At 45.1% G+C, this 26,766-nt stretch overlaps 1 protein-coding gene across 1 annotated transcript in view; it reads right to left on the reverse strand.

The window, feature by feature from the left end:
- LOC110070440 (cytochrome P450 2C18-like) overlaps positions 1-26,766 on the reverse strand; it is a 41,957-nt gene that overhangs the window by 8,621 nt on the left and 6,570 nt on the right. The window contains exons 3-5 of the mRNA XM_078384583.1: positions 19,568-19,717; positions 17,171-17,331; positions 399-575 (exon numbers count right to left, since the gene is read on the reverse strand). Of these exons, the coding sequence (XP_078240709.1) occupies positions 399-575; positions 17,171-17,331; positions 19,568-19,717 (488 nt within the window). The remainder of the gene's footprint in view (positions 1-398; positions 576-17,170; positions 17,332-19,567; positions 19,718-26,766) is intronic.

The following is a 26,766-nucleotide window of genomic DNA, read 5'->3' on the forward strand; positions in this document are numbered from 1 at the left end:
CTCAGGGAAAAGAATGTTCCAGGGATGGGAAAGGTAACAGGAAGGTGGGAACAGTGGCATCGACCACGAGGGAGCTCAGTATAATTCTCAACAATAGCCCCATGACTGTTAACCAACTGTTCAACTTTTCTTACAAGGTGGTCCATCTCTAGCACATTCTGCCTTCAGGCTTCATCCGTTCTGGCTTTTTTTGCCATACTCCTGCATCAAGTCGCTTCCTACTTATGGCACAGCCAAAAGGATCTTCAAGAGATGTGAGACGTGGGCTCTTAATGTGACTCCTCCGCACAAATTCCCCATGAGTTTCCAATGTCAGGGAGGAATTTGAACCCAGATCTCCTGTGTCTTCGCCCAACACTCTGTGCAGAGTACTACATTGGTGGTCAGTTTTCACCCACCTGCTCCATTTTAAGAAGAAAGCAGTCAAGGAAATCCCGTGGAGCACTGCGATCAAGTGTATCCTTATTCTGCTTAGATGCCTCCAAAGCAAATTCTTCCAACTTTTGTTTGTTTGTTGATAGTCTATGGTGAGGCCCAGGAATGAGGCTCATGAAAGTCGGGAAGATATTGCTGAGCTAAAGGAAAAAGCAGAAGAGACACATATATGTCATACATGATGTCAACAGTTCCTTTTTTTTCTTGGATGCCTGAATAGGCATGGAGGATCGGCCCTTGTGTAGCTCGAAACCGAGGTTCCATCCTGAACTGCAGAAACTTTGTGGGGGCCTGGCAGTTGGCGATTACTAATAACGACATAAGGCTCTTGGTCTCCAAATAGTTCCTTGGATCTTCATCTCTGAAATGTTCCTTCCTTAGTCTACAGGCAGATTGTCAACTCTTAAAACCCAGGAATTTGTCCTATCCCCATCACTGAGTACCATGATGTCTACATATGAATGACTGGAATACAGCAATTGAAGGAAAGAAATTGTTGAAAATGAAATGAAATGGAGGTAGAAGTGGAAGTGAAGTATATGTGAAAAATACATATTTATTTATTTATTTATTTATTTATTTATTTATTTATTTATTTAATTTATACCCCGCCTATCTGGCCCACCGGATCACTCTAGGCGGCTTCCAAATATAAAAGCAAATAATAAAACATAGACAAATACATAATAATCAATCAAGAACAGCAGTAAAAATAAAAAGGAAAATAAGAAAAAATCAAGAGTTGGCTGGAGGGAAGGCCTGAATAAACAGCCATGTTTTTAATTGGGTTTTAAAGGTGCCCAGCATGGGGGCCGTGTGAATCTCCGGAGGGAGATTGTTCCAGAGGCGAGGAGCCACTGCCGAGAAGGCCCGGTTTCGTGTCTTCTCCTTCCGGGCCTCTCTCGGCGTCAGGCTCCTCAGCCTCACCTCCTGACTCACGCGGGTGATCCGGGTAGACCTTGTTGGGAGGAGGTGTTCCGCCAAATATCGAGGTCCTAAACCGTTTAGGGCCTTATAAGTAAGCATTAAAACTTTGAAGTTGACACGGAAACAGATTGGCAGCCAATGCAATGCAGCCAGCGTTGGAGAGATGTGTTGATATTTTCTCACTCCTGTGAGGAGCCTGGCTGCGGCATTCTGCACCACCTGAAGTTTCCGGGTCAGCCTCTGACAGAGGTGCTGCGTTACCAGACTACGCCAGGGGGCGTAATAGTGAAGTGAACTGCTCAGAGATGAAACCAAACAGACACTGTTGTAGTGTTGAAAGTTATTATTTACATTAAAGTCCATATATACAGGGGTAAATACAGCTTCTCTTGGTCTTTATACAGTCCTGGTCATTCACAGTAGTTCTTCAGTTAGCAATGGTAAATTACAGTTTTCAGTAACCAAGTATTGTTACCAATGTAAATAGTCCTGCATCCACGAAGTCTTCTCCTCTCACCACAGAGATAGTCTTCCTCAGGATCTTCTCCTTGCAATATGGTAAGTCTTTATCCAACGATGCAGTAAATACAGTTCTCAGCAACACGATCACCAGCAACAATACAACCAACCACCCAAACTATCCAACAGCCCAACTACCCAAACAACCCAACAGTTTGTGTCTGCAAGCTTGGCTAGCTTTATTCTTGGATTCTCCAATCAAATTGGTTGTCACACAGCTGCCTCAATTAACTCAGCTGTGCTCCTTTGTTACATGCTGCTTTACTAAATCCTGATCCTGTAACAACTTATATACTGAATTGCAATGAACAATTCCCTAGGTTGACTTTGAGACCTGTCAATCTCCTCCAATTGTTTATAGCAATTCTGTTACATATGTATCTTACATAGTACATTGCTTTGAACATATACAGAGTTTTTTTTTTTTACATACATTATATCATTCCCAACATTTCACATGCTTTATTATGTTTAGTTGGCCCCAATACCTTTGTCAAACAATCAGCTTTATTGTTTTCTGTTCCACAGTATACCAGTTCAATTAACCCATTTTCTATACTTTGCTTTACATTTTGGTACCTGATATCTGTGTGTTTAGATCTGCTTTTTACATTTGGTGAGTTTGCCATTTGTATGACAGCTTGATTATCTTCAAAAACCTTTATTTGTGTTTTTATATTCAATCCCAGATCTTGTGCTAATTGTTTATAGAATACTAGATCTGTACACAATTCAGATAATGCTGCATACTCAGATTCGGCAGAAGACAACGATATAAATTTCTGTCTAGCTGTCTTCCAGCTTATCAAACTTCCTCCCAAATGCACAGTCATGCCTGATGTTGATCTTCGGGTTATCAAATCACTACCATAATTAGCATCGGCATAAGCAGTAATAGACAGTTCTCCCACTGGTTCTAAATTTAGCTTTTTATTTTGTGTCTCCTTTAAATACCTAAGTACTCTTTTTGCTGATTGCATGTGCCTTTCATTCGGCTTGCTCACATTCCTTGATAGCAAGTTTACAGCTATAGAGATGTCTGGCCTTGACCATCTGCTCAAATATAGTAAGCTGCCTATCAGTGATCTATATACATCAATATCACAATCTGGGCCATTCATATCTTCTTTCTCAAACTCTATGTTCATTGGAGTTGCTGCACCTTTACAATCCTCCATTTTATACTGTTTTAGGAGTTTTAATATTTTGCTCTTTTGGGCTATTTTAAATCCTTTCTCGCTTCTTTCTATTTCTACTCCCAAGTAGTTACTTATTTCTCCTAAATCTCTCAATTTGTAGTGTCTCTTTAATATTTGGATTGTTTCTTCAGCCTCTTTCTTATCTTTAGTGAATATGGCTAAATCATCCACAAACACTAATATTATAGCTTGTGTCTTCTCATTTATAAATAAACAAGGGTCAGCCTTTCCTTGCATAAAACCATTATCCTTTAAAGTTTTAGTTAAATGTTGGTTCCATTCATGGCCACTTTGTCTGAGACCATATAGATTTTTTTTTAATATCCAGCATTTACCTTCACTTTCAATTCCTGGTGGTATTTCCATATAAATTGTGTGTTTCAGGTCAGCATATAAATAGGCTGTTTCTATATCAACATGCCTGGTCATGAGATTATGCTTGGCTGCATAGGTTAAAGCAAATCTCAATGTCTCTGGTCTTAGAGCCGGGGCAAAAACTTGATCATAGTCGTTTGAAGTTTGTGCATATCCTTTTGCCACTAACCTTGCTCTATACCTCACATTACCATCGGCATCCACCTTCCTTTTAAATACCCATCTGGAACCAATTACTTTTGATTTTTCAGGCAGTTTCACCTCCTCATAAACTTTCAGTTGTTTTAATGAATTTAACTCCTTCTCCATTGCCTCTTTCCATTTTATTTGTTCTTTCTCAGGCATATTACATATGTCATTATATGTCTCTGGTTCAGCCACATTGAGACAATAATAGGTCTCAGGCTTGTACCTGTCAGGAGTTTTTCTCTCTCTGCTAGACCTCCTAGGTAATTCTCTGTCCTCCTCGAGAGTTTCCCTCCTTTCTGAGTTGGATGGAATTTCTTTATCTGTTTGCATTTCCTCAGGTTCTACCACTCTTTATTTCTTGCTCTGGTTGTGAGTCACTATCCTCTCCACTATCTTCACTACTTTCATTCCTTTCAGGCAATTTAATTATTGTTTCTGGGGGTTTACATATTTTGTCCCAGTTACTGTGCTCATTAAAAGAAGCACTGCTACTTATTACAAGTTTGTTGGTATTTGGCAACCCAAACCTAAATGCTCTCCTATTTTGTTGGTATCCAGGGAAATACATCAACCTGGCTTTCTTCTCTCCCTTTCTCCTTATTTCTTTTGGGATGTGAACCCATGCAGGAGATCCAAATACATGTAAAAATTTTAAATTTGGTTTTCTGCCAGTCCAAACTGTGTAGGGTATGTTGTTTATTCCACTGTGCCAAAGAATATTAATATAAAAATTCGCACAAAGTGTAACTTCCCCCCAATATTTCTCTGATAGATTACTCCCCCTAATCATTGCCTCAGCCATATTCTGCAGAGTTTGGCCCCTTCTTTCAATAAAGGCATTCTGAGTAGGTGTATAGGGAGCGGCTCTCCTGTGAGTAATACCATTTTTCTTTAATATTGCTTGAAATTTGGCATTGGTAAACTCTGTTCCATTGTCAGTTTGTACCACCTTAACCTTTTTCCCTGTTTTGCGCTCTACAAATTTGAGCCATTTTTCAAACTCTACATGCACTGCACTTTTATCTTTCATGAGATAGCAGTATCCAAACCTGGACTTTTGGTCTTGGATAGAGAGAATGTATCTAGCTCCTCCTAATGATGTCCTTTTGGGTCCAATTACATCAACTGACACCAAATCTAATATATTTTTCACTTGTACATCACTATGTTTCATTATAGGAGCTTTCTTACTCTTGGCTAGTTGGCAAGCTTGACAATTCACATATTCATTACATTGCTTTAAATTAACTCCTACTGAGTTTTCAATTGTTTTTCTCAATGTTTTGTAGTTTGCATGTCCTAGTCTTTGATGCCATAAATGAATACAATCTTTGTGTATACATTTGTTTTCATAGACATTGTTAGCCTTAGTACAGTTTAATCTATATAAATTGTTTCTAGCATAGCAATTCACTTTTTCATTGCTCTTGCTAGTTATTATACATCTCTCCTCATAGAAAGTGCTAACAAACCCATTCTTTGCTAATGAACTCACAGAAAGTAAATTATGCTTCAAATTTGGAACATGTAAAACATCTATTGGTCTAGCAATATAAGGCAATTTCACTTTACCTTTTTCCAGTACCTTAGCACTAACACCATTTGCTAAGCATACTTGTTGGTTGGATACAGGTTGGTAGTTAAATATTAGCTGTTTGCTCTTACACATGCTGGCAGTTGCTCCAGAGTCGACAATCCACTCTTCTCCCTGTTCAGAGTTATAAATTTCCTCAGTCAGGCTTAGTGTTTCTCTCTTGCGTCTGGTTTGTTTTTCTTTTACTTTCTTAAATTTACAGTCTTTCATCAGATGTTTTCTTGAGCCACAGGAAAAACAGCGTTTTCCAGAATGAATGCTTGCAGCTGTGTCCCCCTCCTCCTCACTTTCTTTCAGCTTATCACGGTGATTAGTGAGTTTGGAGTCTCGGAGCTGTTTGTTATCTTTCCTCTTTTGTTCCTCTTCCAAAAGTTTGCTCGTTATATTAATTACTGTTAGCTCTGCTTGAGGAAGAATTTCTAAATTGGTCACCAGCTGATCATATGACTCATCTAATGAAGACAGGATAATAAATGCTTCTTGTATTTCTGTAAATGTGATGTTCTTTTCCCTTAAGTCCATCAACATTGACTTCAGTGCCTCTAAATGTTGAAGCATACACCCTCCAGCCTTCAGTCTAGTTCGAAAAAGTTTTCTGGCAATTTGAATCTGGCTTCCAACGTTATCTCTTACAAAGAGTCTCCTTAAATCCTCCCATGCCTTCTTTGCTGAGTTTTGGCCTCTCAGGTGGATAAGAAGACGGTCTTCTAGAGTTAACCCAATAATAGCCAGAGCTTTTGCATTTAGTTTCTTTTTCCTCTCATTTAGGACTGCTGGGGGATTTTCTACAATGTCCCACAATGCTTCCTTTTGTAATAGCAACTGAACCTTCTGCTGCCAAGTTGCATAATTCTCCCCATTCAACTTTTTTATGCACAGTCCAGCCATAGACATTTCGTTGGCCATTTTTACCACAGACTGTAGCCACACTACTTTGGCTCTCTCTGGTCAGCAGTTTCTTCAATAACTTCTTAAATTTATACCTGGATGCAGTCTGGTGCGCTGTCTGGGCCCATAACCAATTGACAGAGGTGCTGCGTTACCAGACTACGCCAGGGGGCGTAATAGTGAAGTGAACTGCTCAGAGATGAAACCAAACAGACACTGTTGTAGTGTTGAAAGTTATTATTTACATTAAAGTCCATATATACAGGGGTAAATACAGCTTCTCTTGGTCTTTATACAGTCCTGGTCATTCACAGTAGTTCTTCAGTTAGCAATGGTAAATTACAGTTTTCAGTAACCAAGTATTGTTACCAATGTAAATAGTCCTGCATCCACGAAGTCTTCTCCTCTCACCACGGAGATAGTCTTCCTCAGGATCTTCTCCTTGCAATATGGTAAGTCTTTATCCAACGATGCAGTAAATACAGTTCTCAGCAACACGATCACCAGCAACAATACAACCAACCACCCAAACTATCCAACAGCCCAACTACCCAAACAACCCAACAGTTTGTGTCTGCAAGCTTGGCTAGCTTTATTCTTGGATTCTCCAATCAAAGTGGTTGTCACACAGCTGCCTCAATTAACTCAGCTGTGCTCCTTTGTTACATGCTGCTTTACTAAATCCTGATCCTGTAACAACTTATATACTGAATTGCAATGAACAATTCCCTAGGTTGACTTTGAGACCTGTCAGCCTCAAAGGCAGCCCCACGTAGAGCACGTTACAGTGATCTAATCTTGAGATTATGAGCGCATGTACCAAGGTAGTGAGCGCATGCAACAAGGTTCCTGCATAGAAATACAGGAGGATGAGCTTGCTTGTCCCATGATTTAATATAACTGGGTTGAAAAACAAAAGTAGTTGGAGTCTACTACTAACCACCCAAACAAGAAGAACATGTGGTTTAAACCTTTGAAAAAGGAATTGCAAGAATTTCAAAGTGATACAGTGTAGTAGTAATTGGAGATTCCAATTATCCTGATACTTGCTGGGGGACAAATTTTGCCAGGAAATTCCAAGCTTTTGTGGCTGATCATTTTCTCCTACAAAAAATGGAAGATATAGGCTTGAGCATTGGGCTGAAAACATGATGAGATTTAACAAGGATAAGTGCAACGTTCTACACCTAGAGGGAAAAACAAACCAAATGCACAGTTACAAGATGAGGGATACTTGGCTCAGTAAGACTTCAAGTGAGAAGGATCTTGGAATTGTCGTAGATCAAAACTTGAATATAAGCTAACAGTGCTATGTGGCTACAAAAAAAAAGGCAAATGAGATTTTAGGATGCATTAATAGAAATATAGTCTCCAAATCCCGATAAGTTCTTGTTATTGATTGATTGATTGATTGATTGACTGATTGATTGATTGATTGATTGATTGATTTGATTTGATTTGATTTGATTTGATTTGATTTGATTTGATTTGATTTGATTCGATTTGATTCGATTTGATTTGATTTGATTTATATCCCGCCCATCTGGTATATTATACCACTCTGGGCGGCTAACAGCAAACATGAATACAATTAAAATAATATAAATTCAAAAACATCATTACTAAAAATACATTCCAGAAAATAATAAATGATAGATAGACAAGAGAAAGAAAACTGAACTAAATGATGGCAGGAGGGAAGGCCTGGATATAAAGCCATGTTTTTAATTGAGTTTTAAATATACCCAGCAATGGGGTGGCGCGAATCTCAGGAGGGAGATTGTTCCAAAGGCGAGGAACCACTGCCGAGAAGGCCTGGTTTCGAGTCTTTTCCTTCCGGGCCTCCCTCGGCGTCAGGCTCCTCAGCCTCACCTCCTGACTCACATGGGTGATCCGGGTAGACCTTGGTGGGAGCAGGCGTTCCACCAAGTATCGAGGTCCCAAACCGTTTAGGACCTTATAAGTAAGCATTAAAACTTTGAAATCAATGCGGAAACGAATGGGCAGCCAATGCAGTCTGGACAGGGTAGGAGAAACATGGTGATATTTTCTCCCTCCAGTAAGGAGCCTGGCCGCTGCATTCTGCACCATCTGAAGTTTCCACATCAACCTCAAAGGCAGCCCCATGAAAAGCACGTTGCAGTGGTCTAATCATGAGATTACGAGCGCATGCACTAACGTAGTGAGCGCCCCCGTGTCAAGATAGTGCCACAACCGGGCGATCTGCCAAAGGTGGAAAAAGGCGGAGCGGACTACTGACGCCACCTGCGTTTCCATGGTGAGCGTCGTGTCCAGATGTACGCCCAAGCTGCTGGAGCCAGGGCCACTTCCCCAAATGAAAGGGAGCCACCCAGACCGCCACCTACGGGTGCCCCCACCATCAGAACTTCCGTCTTGTCCTGGTTCAGCCTCAAGCCATTCTCCTGCATCCATTCCAGTACAGTCCCCAGGCAGCGCTGAAGGGACAGGATGGCATCACCTGCAGTTGGTGAAAAGGAGATGTAGAGCTGAGTGTCATCCGCATACTGATGACACGATACTCCACACCCCCTGATGACCCCGCCCAGCAGCCTCATGTAGATGTTAAACAACATTGGGGAGATAATCGACCCCTGTGGAACCCCACAATTGGAACTCCACGGGGCCTAGACACTCTCCCCAAGCTGCACTCTCTGAGGGCGATCCTCCAAGAAGGAACAGAGCCAGGCTAATGCCAAGCCACCAATTCCCAGCTCGGAGAGCCTCCCCAGGAGGATACCGTGGTTGTTTTGCCCCTGTCAGCCACCCTCAACCAGTCATCATACAGGGTGACCAATGCCGTCTCTGTACCATGACGCGGCCTGAAACTTGACTGGAACGGATCTAGGGCATCTGTTTCATCCAGGAGTGCCTGAAGCTGATCTGCCACCACCCTCTCCACCACCTTGCTCATGAAAGAGACATTGGTGACGGGCCTATAATTGCCAATTTCATCTGCCGCCAAACTAGGTTTCTTTCTTATGGGCCTTATCAGTGTCTCTTGAGGGCAGGTGGGAACCTGCCCTCAAGGAAAGACCCATTTATTATTGCTGTGGCCCATTCAGTTGTTTTTGGCCTGGCTGCTTTGATTAGCCATGCCGGGCAAGGGTCCAAGGAGGAGGAGGAGGCCCGACAGCGATCAAGCACCCTGGCCACAGAGTCAGGCGTTACTGGCTGAAAGGAGCAGAAAATAAGCGGGCAGGACGGAGCGCTGGACATCTCAGCTTGACTCGCTGCATTCAAAAAAGGAGAGAACTCCCGGCAGATGGCCTCCACTTTAGATTTACAAAATGCTTCAAATTGGTACGGCGAGAGACTAGGGGGAGGCCTATCACCTGAGCCAGTTCCGGATAGGTCGCGCACTATACGGAATAACTCCACCTGCTGTTTGGACGCCTCACTTATCCGTTAGCGAAGAATGATCTACATGCAGCCTTCACCTTATTCAGGTAAAGGTTAGTTGTGACCTTAACAGCTATCCAATTATGATCCGTCGGATTCTTCCTCCATCTACACTCTAGCCTTCTCCTTCGCTTCATCGCCCAAAGCTCCTGATTAAACCAAGGCGCCGGGCGAGTTCTGCGTTAGAGACGGCGTTTGGGCACGATTGTGTCTATAGCCCTGGTGGCAGTGGTAGACCAGCTGTCAACCAGGACGTCGACAGGAGCGCTAACCAAGTCAGCAGTAATCCCTTTCATGGCATCCTGGAATCCGACCGGATCCAGCTGTTTTCGAGGATGGACCATAGAAATAGGCCCCTGCTCGCTGCGAAGGGGGGGAGGGCCACTGTGAGGTTACATTTTATCAGGTGGTGATCTGACCATGACAAGGGGACTGACATGAGGTCCATGACCATCAGACCACTCTCGCCACAATTGGAGGGAAAAAAAGGTCTAGCGTATGACCACTCATGTGGGTGTGGCTGCTGACATGCTGGGACATGTTCAAGGAAGCCATGGTTTCTAGGAACTCAAGAGCTGGCCCAGTAATCTCTACCTCCGCATGCATGTTGAAATCACCCAAGACCAGAAGCCTCGGGGATCCCAACAGTGCCGCAGAGACAAAGTTGGCCAACTCCGGAAGGGAAGTGGCTGGGCTGCAGGGGGCGCGGTAACCCAGCAAAATCCCAATTCCATCCCTGGCCCTTATCGACACGTGGATTACCTCTAGACCTGGCCTTACCACCGAGGAGCGCCTGGTAACCTCCAGGCTGGATTTATAGACAATGGCTACTCCCCCTGTCCCTCCAGTCTACCCTGGTGCTGGACATCATAACCGGGTGGGCAGATGAGGGCCAGGGGAGGGCCACCCTCCCCATTAGGCCAGGTCTCAGTTATACATGCCAGGTCTGCATCCTCCTCCATGATAAGATTTTGAATCACCTGGGGCTTATTGGATACAGACCTGGCATTCAACAGCACCAGGGTTAGAGTGGAAGGCTGGCTGAACTGGCTACCTCGATACTGAGGGTTGGTCACAGTCTCAAAACAGGGAACAGTCTTCAAACATCTGTTCATCATTCTACTGACATGAGCAGGGACTGTGCCAACACCATATCTCCCTCTACCCATGACCTCCCACTCCATGCCAGACAAAAGAGAGAAAAGAAAAAAATAAATCAGAAAAGCAAACACTAAATAATATAACAACTTAACAAAATACAAAAAATACGTTGGAATGCAAATGATAAAATACAATACAAAATTAAATTAAATTAAATTTAAAAATAAGATAAAATACCAGAAACGTTATCCCCCCCATCTAGACCAGGGCCATCCTCCACCACTTCGCAACCTTGTCCTTTTGAGATTTACTGGTATTGGTATTCTTAGTGTTGTCAATACGAATCCAAGGCAGACCATTCAACATTACAATAATCCAAGTGTATGCACCAACCAGCATTGCTGAGGAGACTGAAATTGAACAATTCTATGAAGATTTACAACACCTTCTAGAACTGACACCAACGAAAGATGTTCTTCTCATTCTAGGGGACTGGAATGCTAAAGTAGGGAGCCAAGAGATAAAAGGAACAACAGGGAAGTTTGGCCTTGGAGTTCAGAATGAAGCAGGACAAAGGCTAATAGAGTTTTGTCAAGAGAATAAGCTGGTCATCACAAACACTCTTTTCCAACAACACAAGAGGCGACTCTATACATGGAAATCACCAGATGGGCAATATCGAAATCAGATTGATTATATTCTCTGCAGCCAAAGATGGAGAAGCTCTATACAGTCAGCAAAAACAAGACCTGGAGCTGACTGCGGTTCTGATCATCAGCTTCTCATAGCAAAATTCAAGCTTAGACTGAAGAGAGTAGGAAAAACCACTGGGCCACTCAGGTATAATCTAAACCAAATCCCTTATGAATACACAGTGGAAGTAAAGAACAGATTTAAGGAACTAGATTTGGTGGACAGAGTGCCTGAAGAACTTTGGATAGAGGCTCGTAACATTGTCCAGGAGGCAGCAACGAAAACCATCCCAAAGAAAAGGAAATGCAAGAAAGCAAAGTGGCTGTCCAACGAGGCCTTAGAAATAGCAGAGAGGAGAAGGGAAGCAAAATGCAAGGGAGATTGGGAAAGTTACAGAAACTTGAATGCAGACTTCCAAAGAATAGCAAGGAGAGACAAGAGGGCCTTCTTAAATGAACAATGCAAAGAAATAGAGGAAGATAACAGAAAAGGAAAGACCAGAGATCTGTTCAGGAAAATTGGACATATTAGAGGAACATTTTGCGCAAAGATGAACATGATAAAAGACAAAAATGGGAGGGACCTAACAGAAGCAGAAGACGTCAAGAAGAGGTGGCAAGAATACACAGAGGAATTATATCAGAAAGATTTGGATATCCCGTACAGCCCAGACAATGTAGTTGCTGACCTTGAGCCAGACATCCTGGAGAGCGAAGTCAAGTGGGCCTTAGAAAGCCTGGCTAACAACAAGGCCAGTGGAGGTGATGGCATTCCAGTTGAACTATTTAAAATCTTGAAAGATGATGCTGTTAACGTGCTACATTCAATATGCCAGCAAATCTGGAAAACTCAACAGTGGCCAGAGGATTGGAAAAGATCAGTCTACATCCCAATCCCAAAGAAAGGCAGTGCCAAAGAATGCTCCAACTACCGTACAATTGCACTCATTTCGCACGCTAGCAAGGTTATGCTCAAAATCCTGCAAGGTAGGCTTCAGCAGTATGTGGACCGAGAACTCCCAGAAGTACAAGCTGGATTCCGAAGAGGCAGAGGAACTCGAGACCAAATTGCTAACTTGCGCTGGATTATGGAGAAAGCCAGAGAGTTCCAGAAAAATATCTACTTCTGCTTCATTGACTATGCGAAAGCCTTTGACTGTGTGGACCACAGCAAACTATGGCAAGTTCTTAAAGAAATGGGAGTGCCTGACCACCTTATCCATCTCCTGAGAAACCTATATGTGGGACAGGAAGCAACAGTTAGAACTGGTCATGGAACAACTGAGTGGTTCAAAATTGGGAAAGGAGTACGGCAAGGCTGTATATTGTCCCCCAGCTTATTTAACTTATATGCAGAATACATCAGCGGAAGGCTGGACTGGAAGAAACCGAAGCCGGAATTAAGATTGCCGGAAGAAATATCAACAACCTCCGATATGCAGATGATACCACTCTGATGGCAGAAAGTGAGGAGGAATTAAAGAACCTTGTAATGAGAGTGAAAGAGGAAAGTGCAAAAAACAGTCTGAAACTCAACATCAAAAAAACTAAGATCATGGCCACTGGTCCCATCACCTCCTGGGAAATAGAAGGGGAAGATATGGAGGCAGTGTCAAATTTTATCTTCCTGGGCTCCATGATCACTGCAGATGGAGACAGCAGCCCTGAAATTAAAAGACGCCTTCTTCTTGGGAGGAAAGCGATGACAAATCTTGACAGCATCTTGAAAAGCAGAGACATCACCTTGGCAACAAAAGTCCGAATAGTCAAAGCTATGGTTTTTCCTGTCGTGATGTATGGAAGTGAGAGCTGGACCATAAAGAAAGCAGACCGCCGAAGAATTGATGCCTTTGAATTGTGGTGCTGGAGGAGGTTCTTGAGAATCCCCTGGACTGCAAGGAGAACAAACCTATCAGTTCTAAAGGAAATCAACCCTGAGTGCTCACTGGAAGGACAGATCCTGAAGCTGAGGCTCCAGTACTTTGGCCATCTCATGAGAAGAAAAGAGTCCTTGGAAAAAACCTTGATGTTAGGAAGGTGTGATGGCAAGAGGAGAAGGGGACGACCGAGGATGAGATGGCTGGACAGTGTCTGCGAAGCAACCAACATGAACCTGACACAACTCCGGGAGGCAGTAGAAGACAGGAGGGCCTGGCGTGCTCTGGTCCATGGGGTCACGAAGAGTCGGACACGACTAAACGACTAAACACACACACAGTGTTGTTGGTGTTAGACCCAAGGAGAATGCCGAAGTGAGGATGTTACTCATGAGGTATATCAGGGTAAAGAATACAGGCAGCGTCGAGAGCAGCAAAGTCCAGGCAAGGAGATAGTTAGTCCCTGGTTTCCCCTTTTCCCTTCCTTGAAAGGATGGCAAGGTGTTTTTATAATTAATCCAGGAAGAGCGGGATGAGCAACCCGATTCTGGGAAAGTAGCTGCCGGCAGGGAGCCCAACATGGCGACCGCCCAGTGAGTCAGCTCTCTCCTAGGTCGCTGAAGATCTTCCTCCCGCCAGCTCTCCACAGGCACCTGGGGTAATCTGCCTCTCCGGCACAGCAACCGGAGACCCACAGCGCTCCTATACAACACGGTCTCCACCAAGAATGACACCCAGGGCCAGGCTTCTGGCTTTTACAGCCTCCCTTCCCTCCAGCCAGGTGGCTGGTGTTGCAGGAGGGGTGGGGTAGCCCGAAGCAGCAGCAGCAGCAGGGTTCCAGTCCTGAAGGCCAAGGGAGTGCAGGCCAGAAATACTCCCAGACACAGTCACTCACCCAGTGCCTGGGGACGGCAGATATTACAGGCAACTCCCCCGGCGGCAGGAATGCAGTGGTTAAACTTTATCTTGAGTCCCATTCTGGAGACCATACTTCAAGAAGGATGCTGACAAACTGGAGCATGTTCAGAGGAGGGCAAGAAGGATCATTATTTAGGGGGCTAAATAATGATCCTTCAGGAATATGTATTTTTCACATTTCTATGCAGGAATATATATTTTTCCTCCCATTCATGGATTGCTGTCTTGTTGTAGCGAAGGGGCTTGAGTAAGTCAGAGAAACTATGGACTATGCCATTCAGGGACACCCAAGACAGACAGGTCATAGTGGAGAGTTCTGACTAAACACAATCCACCTGGAGCAAGAATTGGCAAGCCACTCCAGTATCTTTGCCAAGAATACCCTATGAACAGAAACAAAAGGCTAAAAGATATGACACTGGAAGATGAGCCCCTCAGGTCAGAAGGCATCCAACATGCTACTGAGGAAGAGCGGAGGACAAGGACAAGTAGCTCCAGAGCTCATGAAGTGGTTGGGCCAAAACCGAAAGGATGCTCAGCTGTGGACATGCCTGGAAGTGAAAGGAAAGTCCGATGCTGCAAAGAAAAATACTGCATAGGAATCTGGAATGTAAGATCTATGGACCGTAGGAAGCTGGAGGTGGTCAAACAGGAGATGGCAAGAATAAACATCGACATCCTGGGCATCAGTGAACTAAAATGGACAGGAATGGGCGAATTCAGCTCAGATGATTATCATATCTACTATTGTGGGCAAGAATCCCGTAGAAGGAATGGAGTGGCCCTCATAGTCAACAAAAGAGTGGGAAAACCTGTAATGGGATACAATCTCAAAAATGATAGAATGATGTCAATACGAATCCAAGGTAGACCTTTCAACATCACAATAATCCAAGTTTATGCACCAACCAGCATTGCTGAGGAGACTGAAATTGAACAATTCTTTGAAGATTTACAACACCTTCTAGAACTGACACCAAAGAAAGATGTTCTTCTCATTCTAGGGGACTGGAATGCTAAAGTAGGGAGCCAAGAGATAAAAGGAACAACAGGGAAGTTTGGCCTTGGAGTTCAGAACGAAGCAGGGCAAAGGCTAATAGAGTTTTGCCAAGAGAACAAGCTGGTCATCACCAACACTCTTTTCCAACAACACAAGAAGCGACTCTACACATAGACCACCAGATGGGCAATACTGAAATCAAATTGATTACATTCTCTGCAGCCAAAGATGGAGAAGCTCTATACAGTCAGCAAAAAAAAAGACCTGGAGCTAATTGTGGCTCTGATCATCAGCTTCTTATAACAAAATTCAAGCCTAAAATGAAGAAAGTAGGAAAAACCACTGGGCTACCCAGGTATAATCTAAACCAAATCCCTTTTGAATATACAGTGAAAGTGAAGAACATATTTAAGGAACTAGAGTTGGTGGACAGAGTGCCAGAAGATCTCTGGATGGAGGCTCGTAACATTGTCCAGGAGGCAGCAACAAAAACCATCCCAAAGAAAAGGAAATGCAAGAAAACAAAGTGGCTTTCAACAAGGCCTTACAAATTGTTTTTGCTGACTGTATAGAGCTTCTCCATCTTTGGCTGCAGAGAATAGGATAGCACTTTTCAAATACTTGAAAGGTCATCCTACAAAGGAGGAGCAGTATCTGTTCTCAGTTAACTCAGAGTGTAGGACAAGCAATTATGGGTTAAAGTTACAGTACAGGAAACCAGATTAGTCTGAACATTTATTTTTATTTATTTATTTATTTGATTTATACCCTGCCCATCTGGTCTAAAAGACCACTCTAGGCGGCTTCCAATATAGTGGAAACATATTAGAAATGGACACAAATCAGAAAAATGGTGATTCGTCTTGATTCATCATTTGTCAATTTCAACAAATCACAAATTATGAATTTATGATTTTTTTATTCATTTTGGCATTTAAGACCCTATAACCCCCCTCAAAAGTTAAATTCACCAAAATTGCAGAGAAGCTTCCCCTGCCTCCCCTCTACAATCTCTCCTAGTTTATTGATGATTAAGTGTCAGACCTGATTTGTACAACCCACAACTTTGATCCCTCCAGGAAAGTTCCACCCAGGCACCTAGAGACACCAGTATCACAGCGAAGTTTCTCCTGACTACCCTCTATAATCTTTCCAAGTTTGATGAAGATTTGGTCTCATCTGAGTAATACATCCACAAAGTGGTTCCCCCCAGGAAAGTGCCCTTTAACATCTGGCTTCAGGAAAACCAATCATCACCAAACTTGGGTAGTTTGCAGAGGAGTGTCTGAGGAAGCTTCTTGGAAATTTTGGTATCTCTTGGTGCTTGTTGAGCCATTTTATAGCCCAACAAATTGATGAATCAAAAATCAAATTCATTGATTTGGATGCCTTGGGGCATTGATTCGTATGAATATGAATAAATGCATTAGGAATCTTTGAACACATTTGATGATTCCTTTTTAAATTTGTGATCATCTTTACTGAATATCAGGAAAAATGTCTTAACAACAATATTTATTTATTTATTTATTTATTTATTTATTTATTGGACTTATATATCGCCCCATAGCGCTACAAGCACTCTCCGGGCGGTGTACAATTTTAATTATACAGGCTACACATTGCCCCCCCAGCAAGCTGGGTACTCATTTTACCGACCTCGGAAGGATGGAAGGCTGAGTCAACCTTGAGCCGGCTACCTGGGATTTGAACCCCAGGTCGTGAGCACAGTTTTAGCTGCAGTACAGCGTTTTAACCACTGCGCCACGAGGCTCTTAAGAATCTATTACCCTGGGAGGTGCAGAGTACTCCAATGCTGGAGGCATTCAAGAGAAAATTAGACAACGATCTGTCAGATCTGATTTGATGTGGATTCCTGCCATGAGCAAGGGGATTGGACTCGATGGTCTTAGAGGCCCCTTCCAACTCAGTGATTCTACGATTCTAGGATTTGTGCACACAGGGGAGCTGTCTTTGCAGAATGAAATTAAAATATTGAACGAAAATGATTTGTTGACCATGTGCAAAGGGCGTACCTGTCCCCAGGGAGAGCTAATAATCCAGAAGTTGTCGTTCATCACTTTCATCATTGCTAGAAACCTCTCATCGTGGTAATCAAAGTGGGTTCCAAAGACGATGGAGCAGATGATGTTTGACGTAGCACAGCTGAGCAAGAAGGTGGGGTCGAAGGGCTTTCCTGGAAGTGCAAAAAGATTCATCCAATGTCATCAGTCATGCCAATCCCAATAGCAACAGTGATAGATGTAGCTGGAGTCAGAGCTGCTCACTTTGCACCATCCATGATCTGATGGGAGAGCGGAGGAGAGGCTCCCTGTTCCTGCCCAGGCTCTCCGCATGAACAAGAGCCTCCATAGAAGCACAAATGGCTTCTTTGCAGCCCCATCACAATGAGGACCATGAAGGGGAGGGTGCTGTGCTTCCCCTTTTGGCAGAACAGCCTCGACAAGGTTTCTGCATCACCATTTTCTGACTGCTTGGAGTGAGAGTTCCTTTGTGTAAGGACAATGAGGTGGCCATCAGAGGAAGACTGCCCCAAGCAGTCTCATTACAAGTGAGTCAGGCAAGTCCTGACATCAAAGCCAGAACCCCATCATTGCCCGGAACCAGTTGCTGCTGGTGAGATCATTATTAGGGTGAGGGGGAGATTGCTGGGACACAGGAAGATCCTGCTAAACTCTCAGGGCTCACCCAGCTCACCCACAATGATTTGGTAGGCAGGTTTCCTGGCACGTGGTGTGGGCCCTGGGATCAAAGCAGGAGCTCCTTAATCATCTTCCCTGGCCAGTGCCATCCATGCCTTCACTCAGTTTTCATTCTCTCAGCGGGATTTCAGCCAATGAGTCTCCACCCCTTACGGATCTGGAGATCTGCCCACGGTCTTGGTTCATTACGTGGCAGGAACAATGTGATGCCGGCCTGGAAATGAAGCCATCCACACTATCACATGATTTCACCAGGGCCATATAGCCTAAGAAGCCTTCCTCCACTGGTTAAGTGCCACAAAATCTGCAGAAGGTACCTCTAAAGCTGTGATGCCAAGGGAGTGAATACTGCCTGAGACTTTATAGGAACTTCAGTCTTAAAAAAAAGGGAACTCTTCCTGTCATGGATTGATTTATGTGGTTTAATTCTTGTATTGAAGATGGGATATGTAGTTGTGAACAATGCAAAATGGATTCCATATTGGTTCTCTGTATAAATGATTTTGCATGCTGGCAGTGTATTTTCCAGAGGGCTGTGGGAATGTTTTTCCTTTAGTCCAGGACGAGCCATTCCAAGATAAGAAGACCAGACACTTGTTATGGTGTGAAAGGAGATGAACTAAGAAAAACAACACCTTTTTCCCATGAGAAGAAAAAGAGGAATTGTTTCCAGGACATCATGCCGTGATTGGATGAGAGCTTGAGAGACGGAGGAGAAGGGTGGTTCCAGCAAAGCTTGAAAAAGGAACTTTTACTATGTGCAGAGATGATAATACTTTTCCTTGTTCTACAATTTTTGGACTACTTTTCCATTATAGTTTTTCTTGGTCTGTATGCCTGCTGCTCAGTGCAGGTAAAAGACTGAGGAAGATGTAGGGAGACCAGAAAGAAAGAAAGGGGTCTTTTTGCCTTTTGCCTACCCTAAGAGAGTTTTTAGAGATTTTTAGGGATTTTAGTGTTTTTGTAATTAAAGAGAATTATTTGCCTCATTTCTATTTTGTAACAAACCTTGGAAATGGTAATATGCTTTGCTTTTGCATCAAACTGACTTCATTCTGTAAATCTATATTTTTTCAATAAAATAATAAATATAAAATCTCTTCGCTTCTTGAACAGTGTAGCTGTCTTAGCAATACCCTGAGGGGGAAGCAAGGCCACATTAAGCTACTGAGTCCTACTTTATTGGGCAACGTAGGTTTAATGACTAGAAAGCTCATGTGTAATTTTTTCTTGATTTTGCCTAAGGTTGAACAGGTATTCTTTTTAGGGCAGACATGTAAGAAGATGTTTGGGGCAGGCCTTGGCTGAGGGCATCTAGGACTCACCCCAGCTGCATAAGGGTGCACAGACTTCTAATTACTCTCTGTCCGACCGGTCAAACATTCCTTTAGAGGAGGCTGATTGTGACATGGTGGCAGCGGTGGGATGAGTCCAATATCATGGATCAGGCTGCCATTCCTACCAAAGCAGGGACTTTGCCTTGATGACTCTTGAAGTCCGTTCCAACTTTCCAGCCGCATGAGTCTGTTCCCAAAATCCTTTTTGTTGTTCCTGCCAGCTCACTGGTGTTAACCTTGATGGTGCGCTAATCTCCAGTTCCTTATGGAACTGGAGATTAGCGCATGGCCTGGGGGGGCTAGGTGTGCCTTTGGCAGCTTGTTACCCAAAAGAAGCCTGTGGATGGAGGAGAGATGGACGGTCCTGACCTACCTTTAGTGTCCTGGAGCTTTTCCAGGAGATACTGGGCTTCCTCCTGGATCCTCTCCTCGATGCTCTTCTTTCCCATCCCAAAGTTGCGCAATGTGGTGAGGGCAAAACGCCGGAGCACCTTCCATCTTTCCCCATTGCTGAAGATAATCCCTGGAAGAGGAAGGGGATGTGGGAATAGAGAACACACAGACATAAAGGAAAGCCAGAGCCCCAGATTTTCTTGGACTACAACTCCCAGAGGCCTTCACCTGGCTACCTGGGCTGGCCAGGATTTCTGGGAGTTGCAGTCCAAGAACATCCGGAGAAAACAAGGCTGGGAACCAGTGTCATATAGAGTCTTATGGGCAGTGAGGCTCTCCTAGCTGGTACACACACAGTTCAGAGTCCCGTTTTTTTCCTAAGCTAATGGATCCGAGGGATGACCAGTCTTTGACAGCTTGTAAGCTTGTAGCCTCAGAGGGAAATGGATTTGTGTCTAATTCATAATTCTGGAGGTTCTGGTCCCAAAAAGCGCATAAACCCAACAGGCAGACTTTGGGGACTGGGAGAAGACGAACCGGATGGCAAAAGCTGGAGCCTCCTGCTACCATTTTCTGCTTCACTCCATGTTGTTTGGATGGGAAGCAAAAGAAAGGTAGTTTTTACTCTCCCCCCCATAGTCTTATGGGTAGTGAGGCTACCTTACCCCAAGACCTCTGGGGGCAATTCCCAGGAAGCCATACAAAGGAGGGGACAAGCCCAATATGGAGGTAGAAACACCTCTCTCCCCTTCCGGTTTCTTCTCACCCAGTTCTGGAGGTCTCCCAATAGAATTCTAGGAGGCTTCTGGGATTGAATATTGTATAATTTCTTTAAAATAAAATCCTATCCCAAAAGGGAAATTCTTATTGATGGGGATTTGCCCTTGAAAAAAATTCGGACTACAGATTCCAGAATTCTTCATTCTGGGGGTTCTACCAAGTGGACAGATACCTTGACTTTGGCTCATGTAGGAGAAAGGCCTTTCTCAACCAGAGGCTTGGGCAGCTAGGCTTATGTATGTATGTATGTATGTATGTATGTATGTATGTATGTATGTATGTATGTATGTATGTATGTATGTATGTATGTATGTATGTATGTATGTATGTATTTATTTATTTATTTATTTATTTATTTATTTATTTATTTATTTATTTATTTATTTATTTATTTATTTATTTCCCACCTATCTGATTTTCTGACCACTCTAGGTGGCCTAGCTGTGCCAAGACATTTTCCGGTTTGGGCTTCTCTCCCATGTTGACTACATCTACATAGAATCATGGAATCATTGTAGGGTAGGAAGGGACCTTGGAGGTCTTCTAGTCCAACCCCTTGCCCAAGGCAGGAGACCTCACACCATCCTGGCCAGATGGCTGTCCAATCTTTTCTTGAAAACCTCCAGCGATGGGGCACCCACCATATCGAGAGGCATGAAGTTGCTTCACTGCTTCATGGTTCTCACTGTCAGGAAATTCCTCTTTTTTCCAGGTTAGATCTCCCTCAGACCGGTTTCCACCCGTTGGTTCTTCTCCTACCATCAGGCACAACAGAGAATAAATCAATGCCCTCGTCCTTGTGGCAACCTTTCAGATCTTGGAAGACTGATGTCATGTCTCCCCTCAGTCTTCTCTTTGTTGAGCTAAACATACCTCATTCTTTTAGTTGTTCTTCATAGGATTTAGCCTTCAATCCCCTTATCATCTTTGTTGCTCTTCTCTGCACCCCTTCCAGGGCCTCAGCATCTTTTTTCTCTTGTGGTGACCAGAAATGGACATGGGACTCCAAGTGCAGCCTCACCAGTGTGGTATAGAGTGGTACCATCACTTCCTGTGATCTTGATGCTATCCCCCTCTTGGTGCATCTTAGGACTGTGTGGGCTTTCTTGGCAGCTGCAGTGCATGACTGACTCATTCTCAGGCGGTGGTCCACCAGGACCCCTAAATCCCTCTCACAGATACTACTGTCGAGCCTGTTAAGTCTATCTTCCAAAGTATTAGTAATTCCCCCCAGCTTGGTGTCATCAGCAAGATGAGTGCTCCTTCAGTCTCCTCATCCAGGTCATTTATGAAGATGTTAAATAGCACTGGGCCCAAGACAGAACCTTGAGGGACTCCACTGCACACTGTTACGTAGATGTGGTTCTACTTAGGACCACAAGTTGAGTGCAGTTGATCAGCCAGCTGCAAATCCATCAGGTAGCTGCACTGTCTACCCCACTTGGTTCTATCTTATGCAGAAGCAGGTTGTGGTCTACTTTATCAAATGCCTTACTGACGTCTATGTAGACTGTATTCTCTGTGTTGCTTTGGTCCACTGATTCAGTCACATTATTAAAGAAGGCAATAAGATTTGTTTGGCATGGCCTGTTCTTAACACAGCCATGCTGGCTTCTAGTAATCACCCTGTTTTCTTGGTGCTCACAAATATGCTGCTTGATTATTTTTTCGGGATTTTTCCAGTATTGATGTCATGCTGATTGGTCTGTAGATTGGTCTGGATCCACTTTTTCTCCCCTTTTGAAGACTAGGACCACATCAGCTCTTTTCCAGTCCTCTGGCCGTTTGCCCTTTGCTCCAGGAACTCTCAAAGATTTCATTCAGCATTCCTGCCTTGGGGGAGCGGAAGATCTTCAGCCTGCCACAATCTCACTGGGTGAGAGACAGTAAGAACTGTGGCTGGGCTGTTGCCAACTGCCATCCAGAGCTTGGCTCTATCTCCCTCCGTTTTCCAGGACTAGGCCCTGCTACTCCTGATTGCCTCACCCCTCGCAATCATCAGCCACCTGGCTTAGGGGGAGTGAAGGCTTAAGTGTCGAAGGCTGTGGGGGGGAATATTGGGTGTTGGTGAGTGAGAGTGAGTTGTTTGTCCTGGCTGCTCACCATGTTGGATCTCCAGGGGACGGGACTTTTTCTAAGACTGTTTCACTCACTCTCCCTTTCTTGGACCATCTGCAAAGACGCTCTGCCCCCACACAAGGGGCAGGAAGGGCCCCTTGACTGAAACAACTTGTCTCACCTCCACGAGTAATACATCACCTCCTTCAACATCATCTTTAACACCAATATTCAAAATAACATTGAAACAAATATTGTTTAATGGACAAGGTTGTGTGAAGGAGGAGGGAGGATCAGATTTATATGTGGGGCTTTAGTATGTGATTCCTCAATTATTTTAATGTTACACAGGGGGTTCATAAATTTGGGATTTCTATTTTTATTCTTTGTAATTTTCCTGTTCTTTCACATATATTTGATTTATGTATCTGTTTTGTATCTAAGTTTGTTTGGTTTACTTAATTTAGGTTAATTGGTCTCTATTTTTCTTTTTCTTTTTCTTTCTCTTGGATATGGAGTGGAAGGCCTGTTCGCCCAGCAGGGGGTCTTTTAACATCCCTGTGATCACGGGTAGAGGGAGGTATGGCATTGGCACAGTCCCTACTCGTGTCAGTAGAACGATGGACAGATGTTTGAAAGCTGTTCATTGTTCTGAGACTGACCAACCCCCAATATCGAGGTAGGCAGTTCAGCCAGCCCTCCACTCTAAATCTGGTACTGTTGAATGCCAGGTCTGTAGCCAACAAACCCCAGGTGATTTACGACCTCATCCTGGAGGAGGATGCAGACCTGGCATGCATAACCGAGACGTGGATTAATGGGGGGGGGTCCTCCCCTGGCCCTCATCTGCCCGCCCAGTTATGCTGTCCAGCACCAGGGTAGACTGGAGGGGCGGGGGGGAGTAGCCATTGTCTAAAAATCCAACCTAGAGGTTACTAGGCGCTCCTCGGTGGTAAAGCCAGGTCTAGAGGTACTCCACATGTTGATGGGGGCTAGGGATGGTATTGGGATTTTGCTGGGTTACCGCGCTCCCTGCGACCCAGCCACTTCCCTTCCAGAGCTGGCCGACTTTGTCTCCGCGGCATTGTTGGGATCCCTGAGGCTTTTGGTCTTGGGTGATTTCAACGTGCACGCGGGGGCAGAGACCACAGGGCCAGCTCTTGAGTTCTTGGAAACCATGGCTTCCTTGAACATGTCCCAACATGTCATCGGCCCCACCAACGTGGGTGGACATACGTTAGACCTGTTTTTTTCCACCAATTGGAGCGAGTGTGGTCTGATGGTCATGGACCTCATGTCAGTCCCCTTGTCATGGTCAGATCACCACCTAATAAAATGCAACCTCTCAGTGGTGCTCCCCCCTCGCAGGGAGCAAGGACCTATTTCTATGGTCTGACCTCGAAGGCTACTGGATCCTGTTGGATTCCAGGAGGCCATGAGAGGTGTACCGGCTGACCTGGCTGGCGCTCCTGTCGAGGCTCTGGTTGACAGCTGGTCCATCACTGCCACTAGAGCTATAGACACGATCGCACCTAAACGCACTCTCTGGCTCAGAGCTCGGCCTGCAGCCTGGTTTAACTAGGAGCTCCGAGCTCTGAAGCGACATAGGAGAAGGCTAGAGCGTAGGTGGGGGAAGAACCCAACGGATTACAATTGGATAGCTGTCAGGGTCACAACTAACCTTTACCTGACTAAGGTAAAGGCTGCATGTAGATCATTCTTCGCTAACCGGAAAAGCGAAGCATCCAACCAGCAGGCGGAGTTATTCCGTATAGTGCGCGACCTATCCGGAACTGGTTCAGGTGATAGGCCTCCCCCTAGTTTTTCCCCTGACCAGTTTGCAGCCTTTTTAAAATCTAAAGTGGAGGCCATCCGCCGGGAGCTCTCTCCGTTTTTAAAAACAGTGAGTCGAGCAGAGATGTCCAGCGTTCCGTCTTGCCCGGTGACTTTCGACTCTTCAGCCTGTAACGCCTGATTCTGTCTCCAGGGTGCTTGACCGCTGCCGAGCCACCACCTCCTCCTTGGACCCTTGCCTGGCCTGGCTAATCAAAGCAGCCACGCTGATAACAACAGAATGGGCCACAGTAATAATAAATGAGTCTTTCCTTGAGGTTAGATTTCCATCCGCCCTCAAGGAGACACTCATTAGGCCCATAAGAAAGAAACCTAGTTTGGCGGCGGACGAAATTGGTAATTATAGGCCAGTCGCCAATGTTTCTTTCATGAGCAAAGTGGTCGAGAGGGTGGTGGCCGATCAGCTCCAGGCTCACCTGGATGAAACAGATGCCCTGGATCCATTTCAGTCAGGCTTCAGGCTGCGCCACGGTACTGAGATGGCATTGGTCACCCGGTACGATGACCTGTTGAGGGAGGCCGACAGGGGCAAAATCTCCCTGCTGGTCCTCCTCGACATCTTGGTGGCCTTTGATACCGTCGACCACGGTATCCTCCTGGGGAGGCTCTCCGAGTGGGGAATTGGTGGCTCGGCACTTGCCTGGCTCCGTTCCTTCTTGGGGGACCGTCCCCAGAGAGTTCAGCTTGGGAAGAGCGTCTCGGTCCCATGGAGTCTCAATTGTGGGGTTCCACAGGGGTCGATTATCTCCCCAATGCTGTTTAACATCTATATGAGGCCGCTGGGTGGGGTCATTAGGGGATGCGGGGCGTCGTGTCATTAAAATGCTGATGACACCCAGCTCTACATCTCCTTTTCACCAACTGCAGGTGATGCTGTCCGTTCCCTTCAGCGTTGCCTGGGGGCCGTACTGCAATGGATGCAGGAGAACGGGCTGAGGCTGAACCCGGATAAGACGGAAGTTCTGAGGGTGGGTGCCCCCGTGGTAGGTGGCTTGAGTGGCTCTCTCACATTTGGGGAGGCCACCTTGGCCACGAAGAGTGGGGTCCGCAGCCTAGGCATATATTTGGACCCGACGCTCACCATGGAAACTCAGGTGGCGTCGGTAGTCCGCACCGCATTTTTCCATCTTTGGCGGATTGCCATGCTGCGACCCTATCTCGACATGGGGGCGTTCACTACCTTGGTGCTCATAATCTCAAGATTAGATCACTGTAATGCGCTCTACGTGGGGCTGCCTTTGAGGCTGACATGGAAACTTCAGGTCGTGCAGTATGCGGCGGCCAGGCTCCTTACAGGAGTGAGAGAATATCAACACATCTCTCCAACGCTGGCCGCATTGCATTGGCTGCCCATCTGTTTCCGTGTCAACTTCAAAGTTTTAATGCTTACTTATAAGGCCCTAAACCAGGCTTGTCCAACCTGCGGCCCAAGGGCCGCATGCGGCCCAGGTCAGCTCATAATGCGGCCCAGTGCAATTTTTTATTTTTATAGAAATTCCAAAGTTTCAAGTTACACTGCCGGTGCTTGCGGCCGGGGCACATCACAACAGTAGAGGGGGAGAGAGGGAAGAAAGCAGTGGGAGGGGAGGGGACAGGGGGGCTGCATGATTGCATTGTGCCATCCCCATCAATAGGTGGACCCCCTCCCGGCCCCATAAAGCCGCCAGAGTTGAAGCTGGCAGCCTCTGCTGTCTGAGATCGCAGCTGCCGGTAAGTGCGCTTGGAGCGGGGCTGTGGAGGACGGCTAGGGCTGCCCCCCCATGCGGCCCAAACCAAATTTATGTGCGGCCCAAATCAAATTTTCATCTTCTAATGTGGCCCAGGGAAGGTGAAAGATTGGACACCCCTGCCCTAAACGGTTTAGGACCTCGATATTTGGTGGAACGCCTCCTCCCACCAAGGTCTACCTAGATCACCCATGCGAGTCAGGAGGTGAGGTTGAGGAGCCTGACTCCGAGAGAGGCCCGGAAGGAGAAGACACGAAACTGGTCCTTCTCGGCGGTGGCTCCTCGCCTCTGGAACAATCTCCCTCCAGCGATTGACGCGGCCCCGACGCTGGACACCTTTAAAACCCAATTAAAAACATGGTTGTTTACTCAGGCCTTCCCTCCAGCCAACTCTTGATTTTTTTCTTACCTTTCCTTTTTATTTTTACTGCCGTTCTTGTTTTATTATTATGTATTTGTCTATGTTTTATTATTGGATTTTATATTTGGAAGCCGCCTAGAGTGGTCCGGTGGGCCAGATAGGTGGGGTATAAATTAAATGAATAAATTCAGTGGTTCCGAGATCACATAGGCCAATTCTTTTAGTACCTGGGATGTAAACTATCTGGTCTCTCTCACAACACCCCTCAGGCACAAACTGAGAGAGGAAAAGGCAAGGGCAGAACAGGAGGAGAGAGAAAAAAATTGAATGGTGAGCATGGGAGGTGAGGAAGAAGGCAGGGATTTGGAAATCTGGGAGTTCATGGAACCTGAGGAAAGA

Source organism: Pogona vitticeps, chromosome 1, assembly GCF_051106095.1.
Source record: "Pogona vitticeps strain Pit_001003342236 chromosome 1, PviZW2.1, whole genome shotgun sequence".
In the NCBI taxonomy this organism is placed as follows: Eukaryota; Metazoa; Chordata; class Lepidosauria; order Squamata; family Agamidae; genus Pogona; species Pogona vitticeps.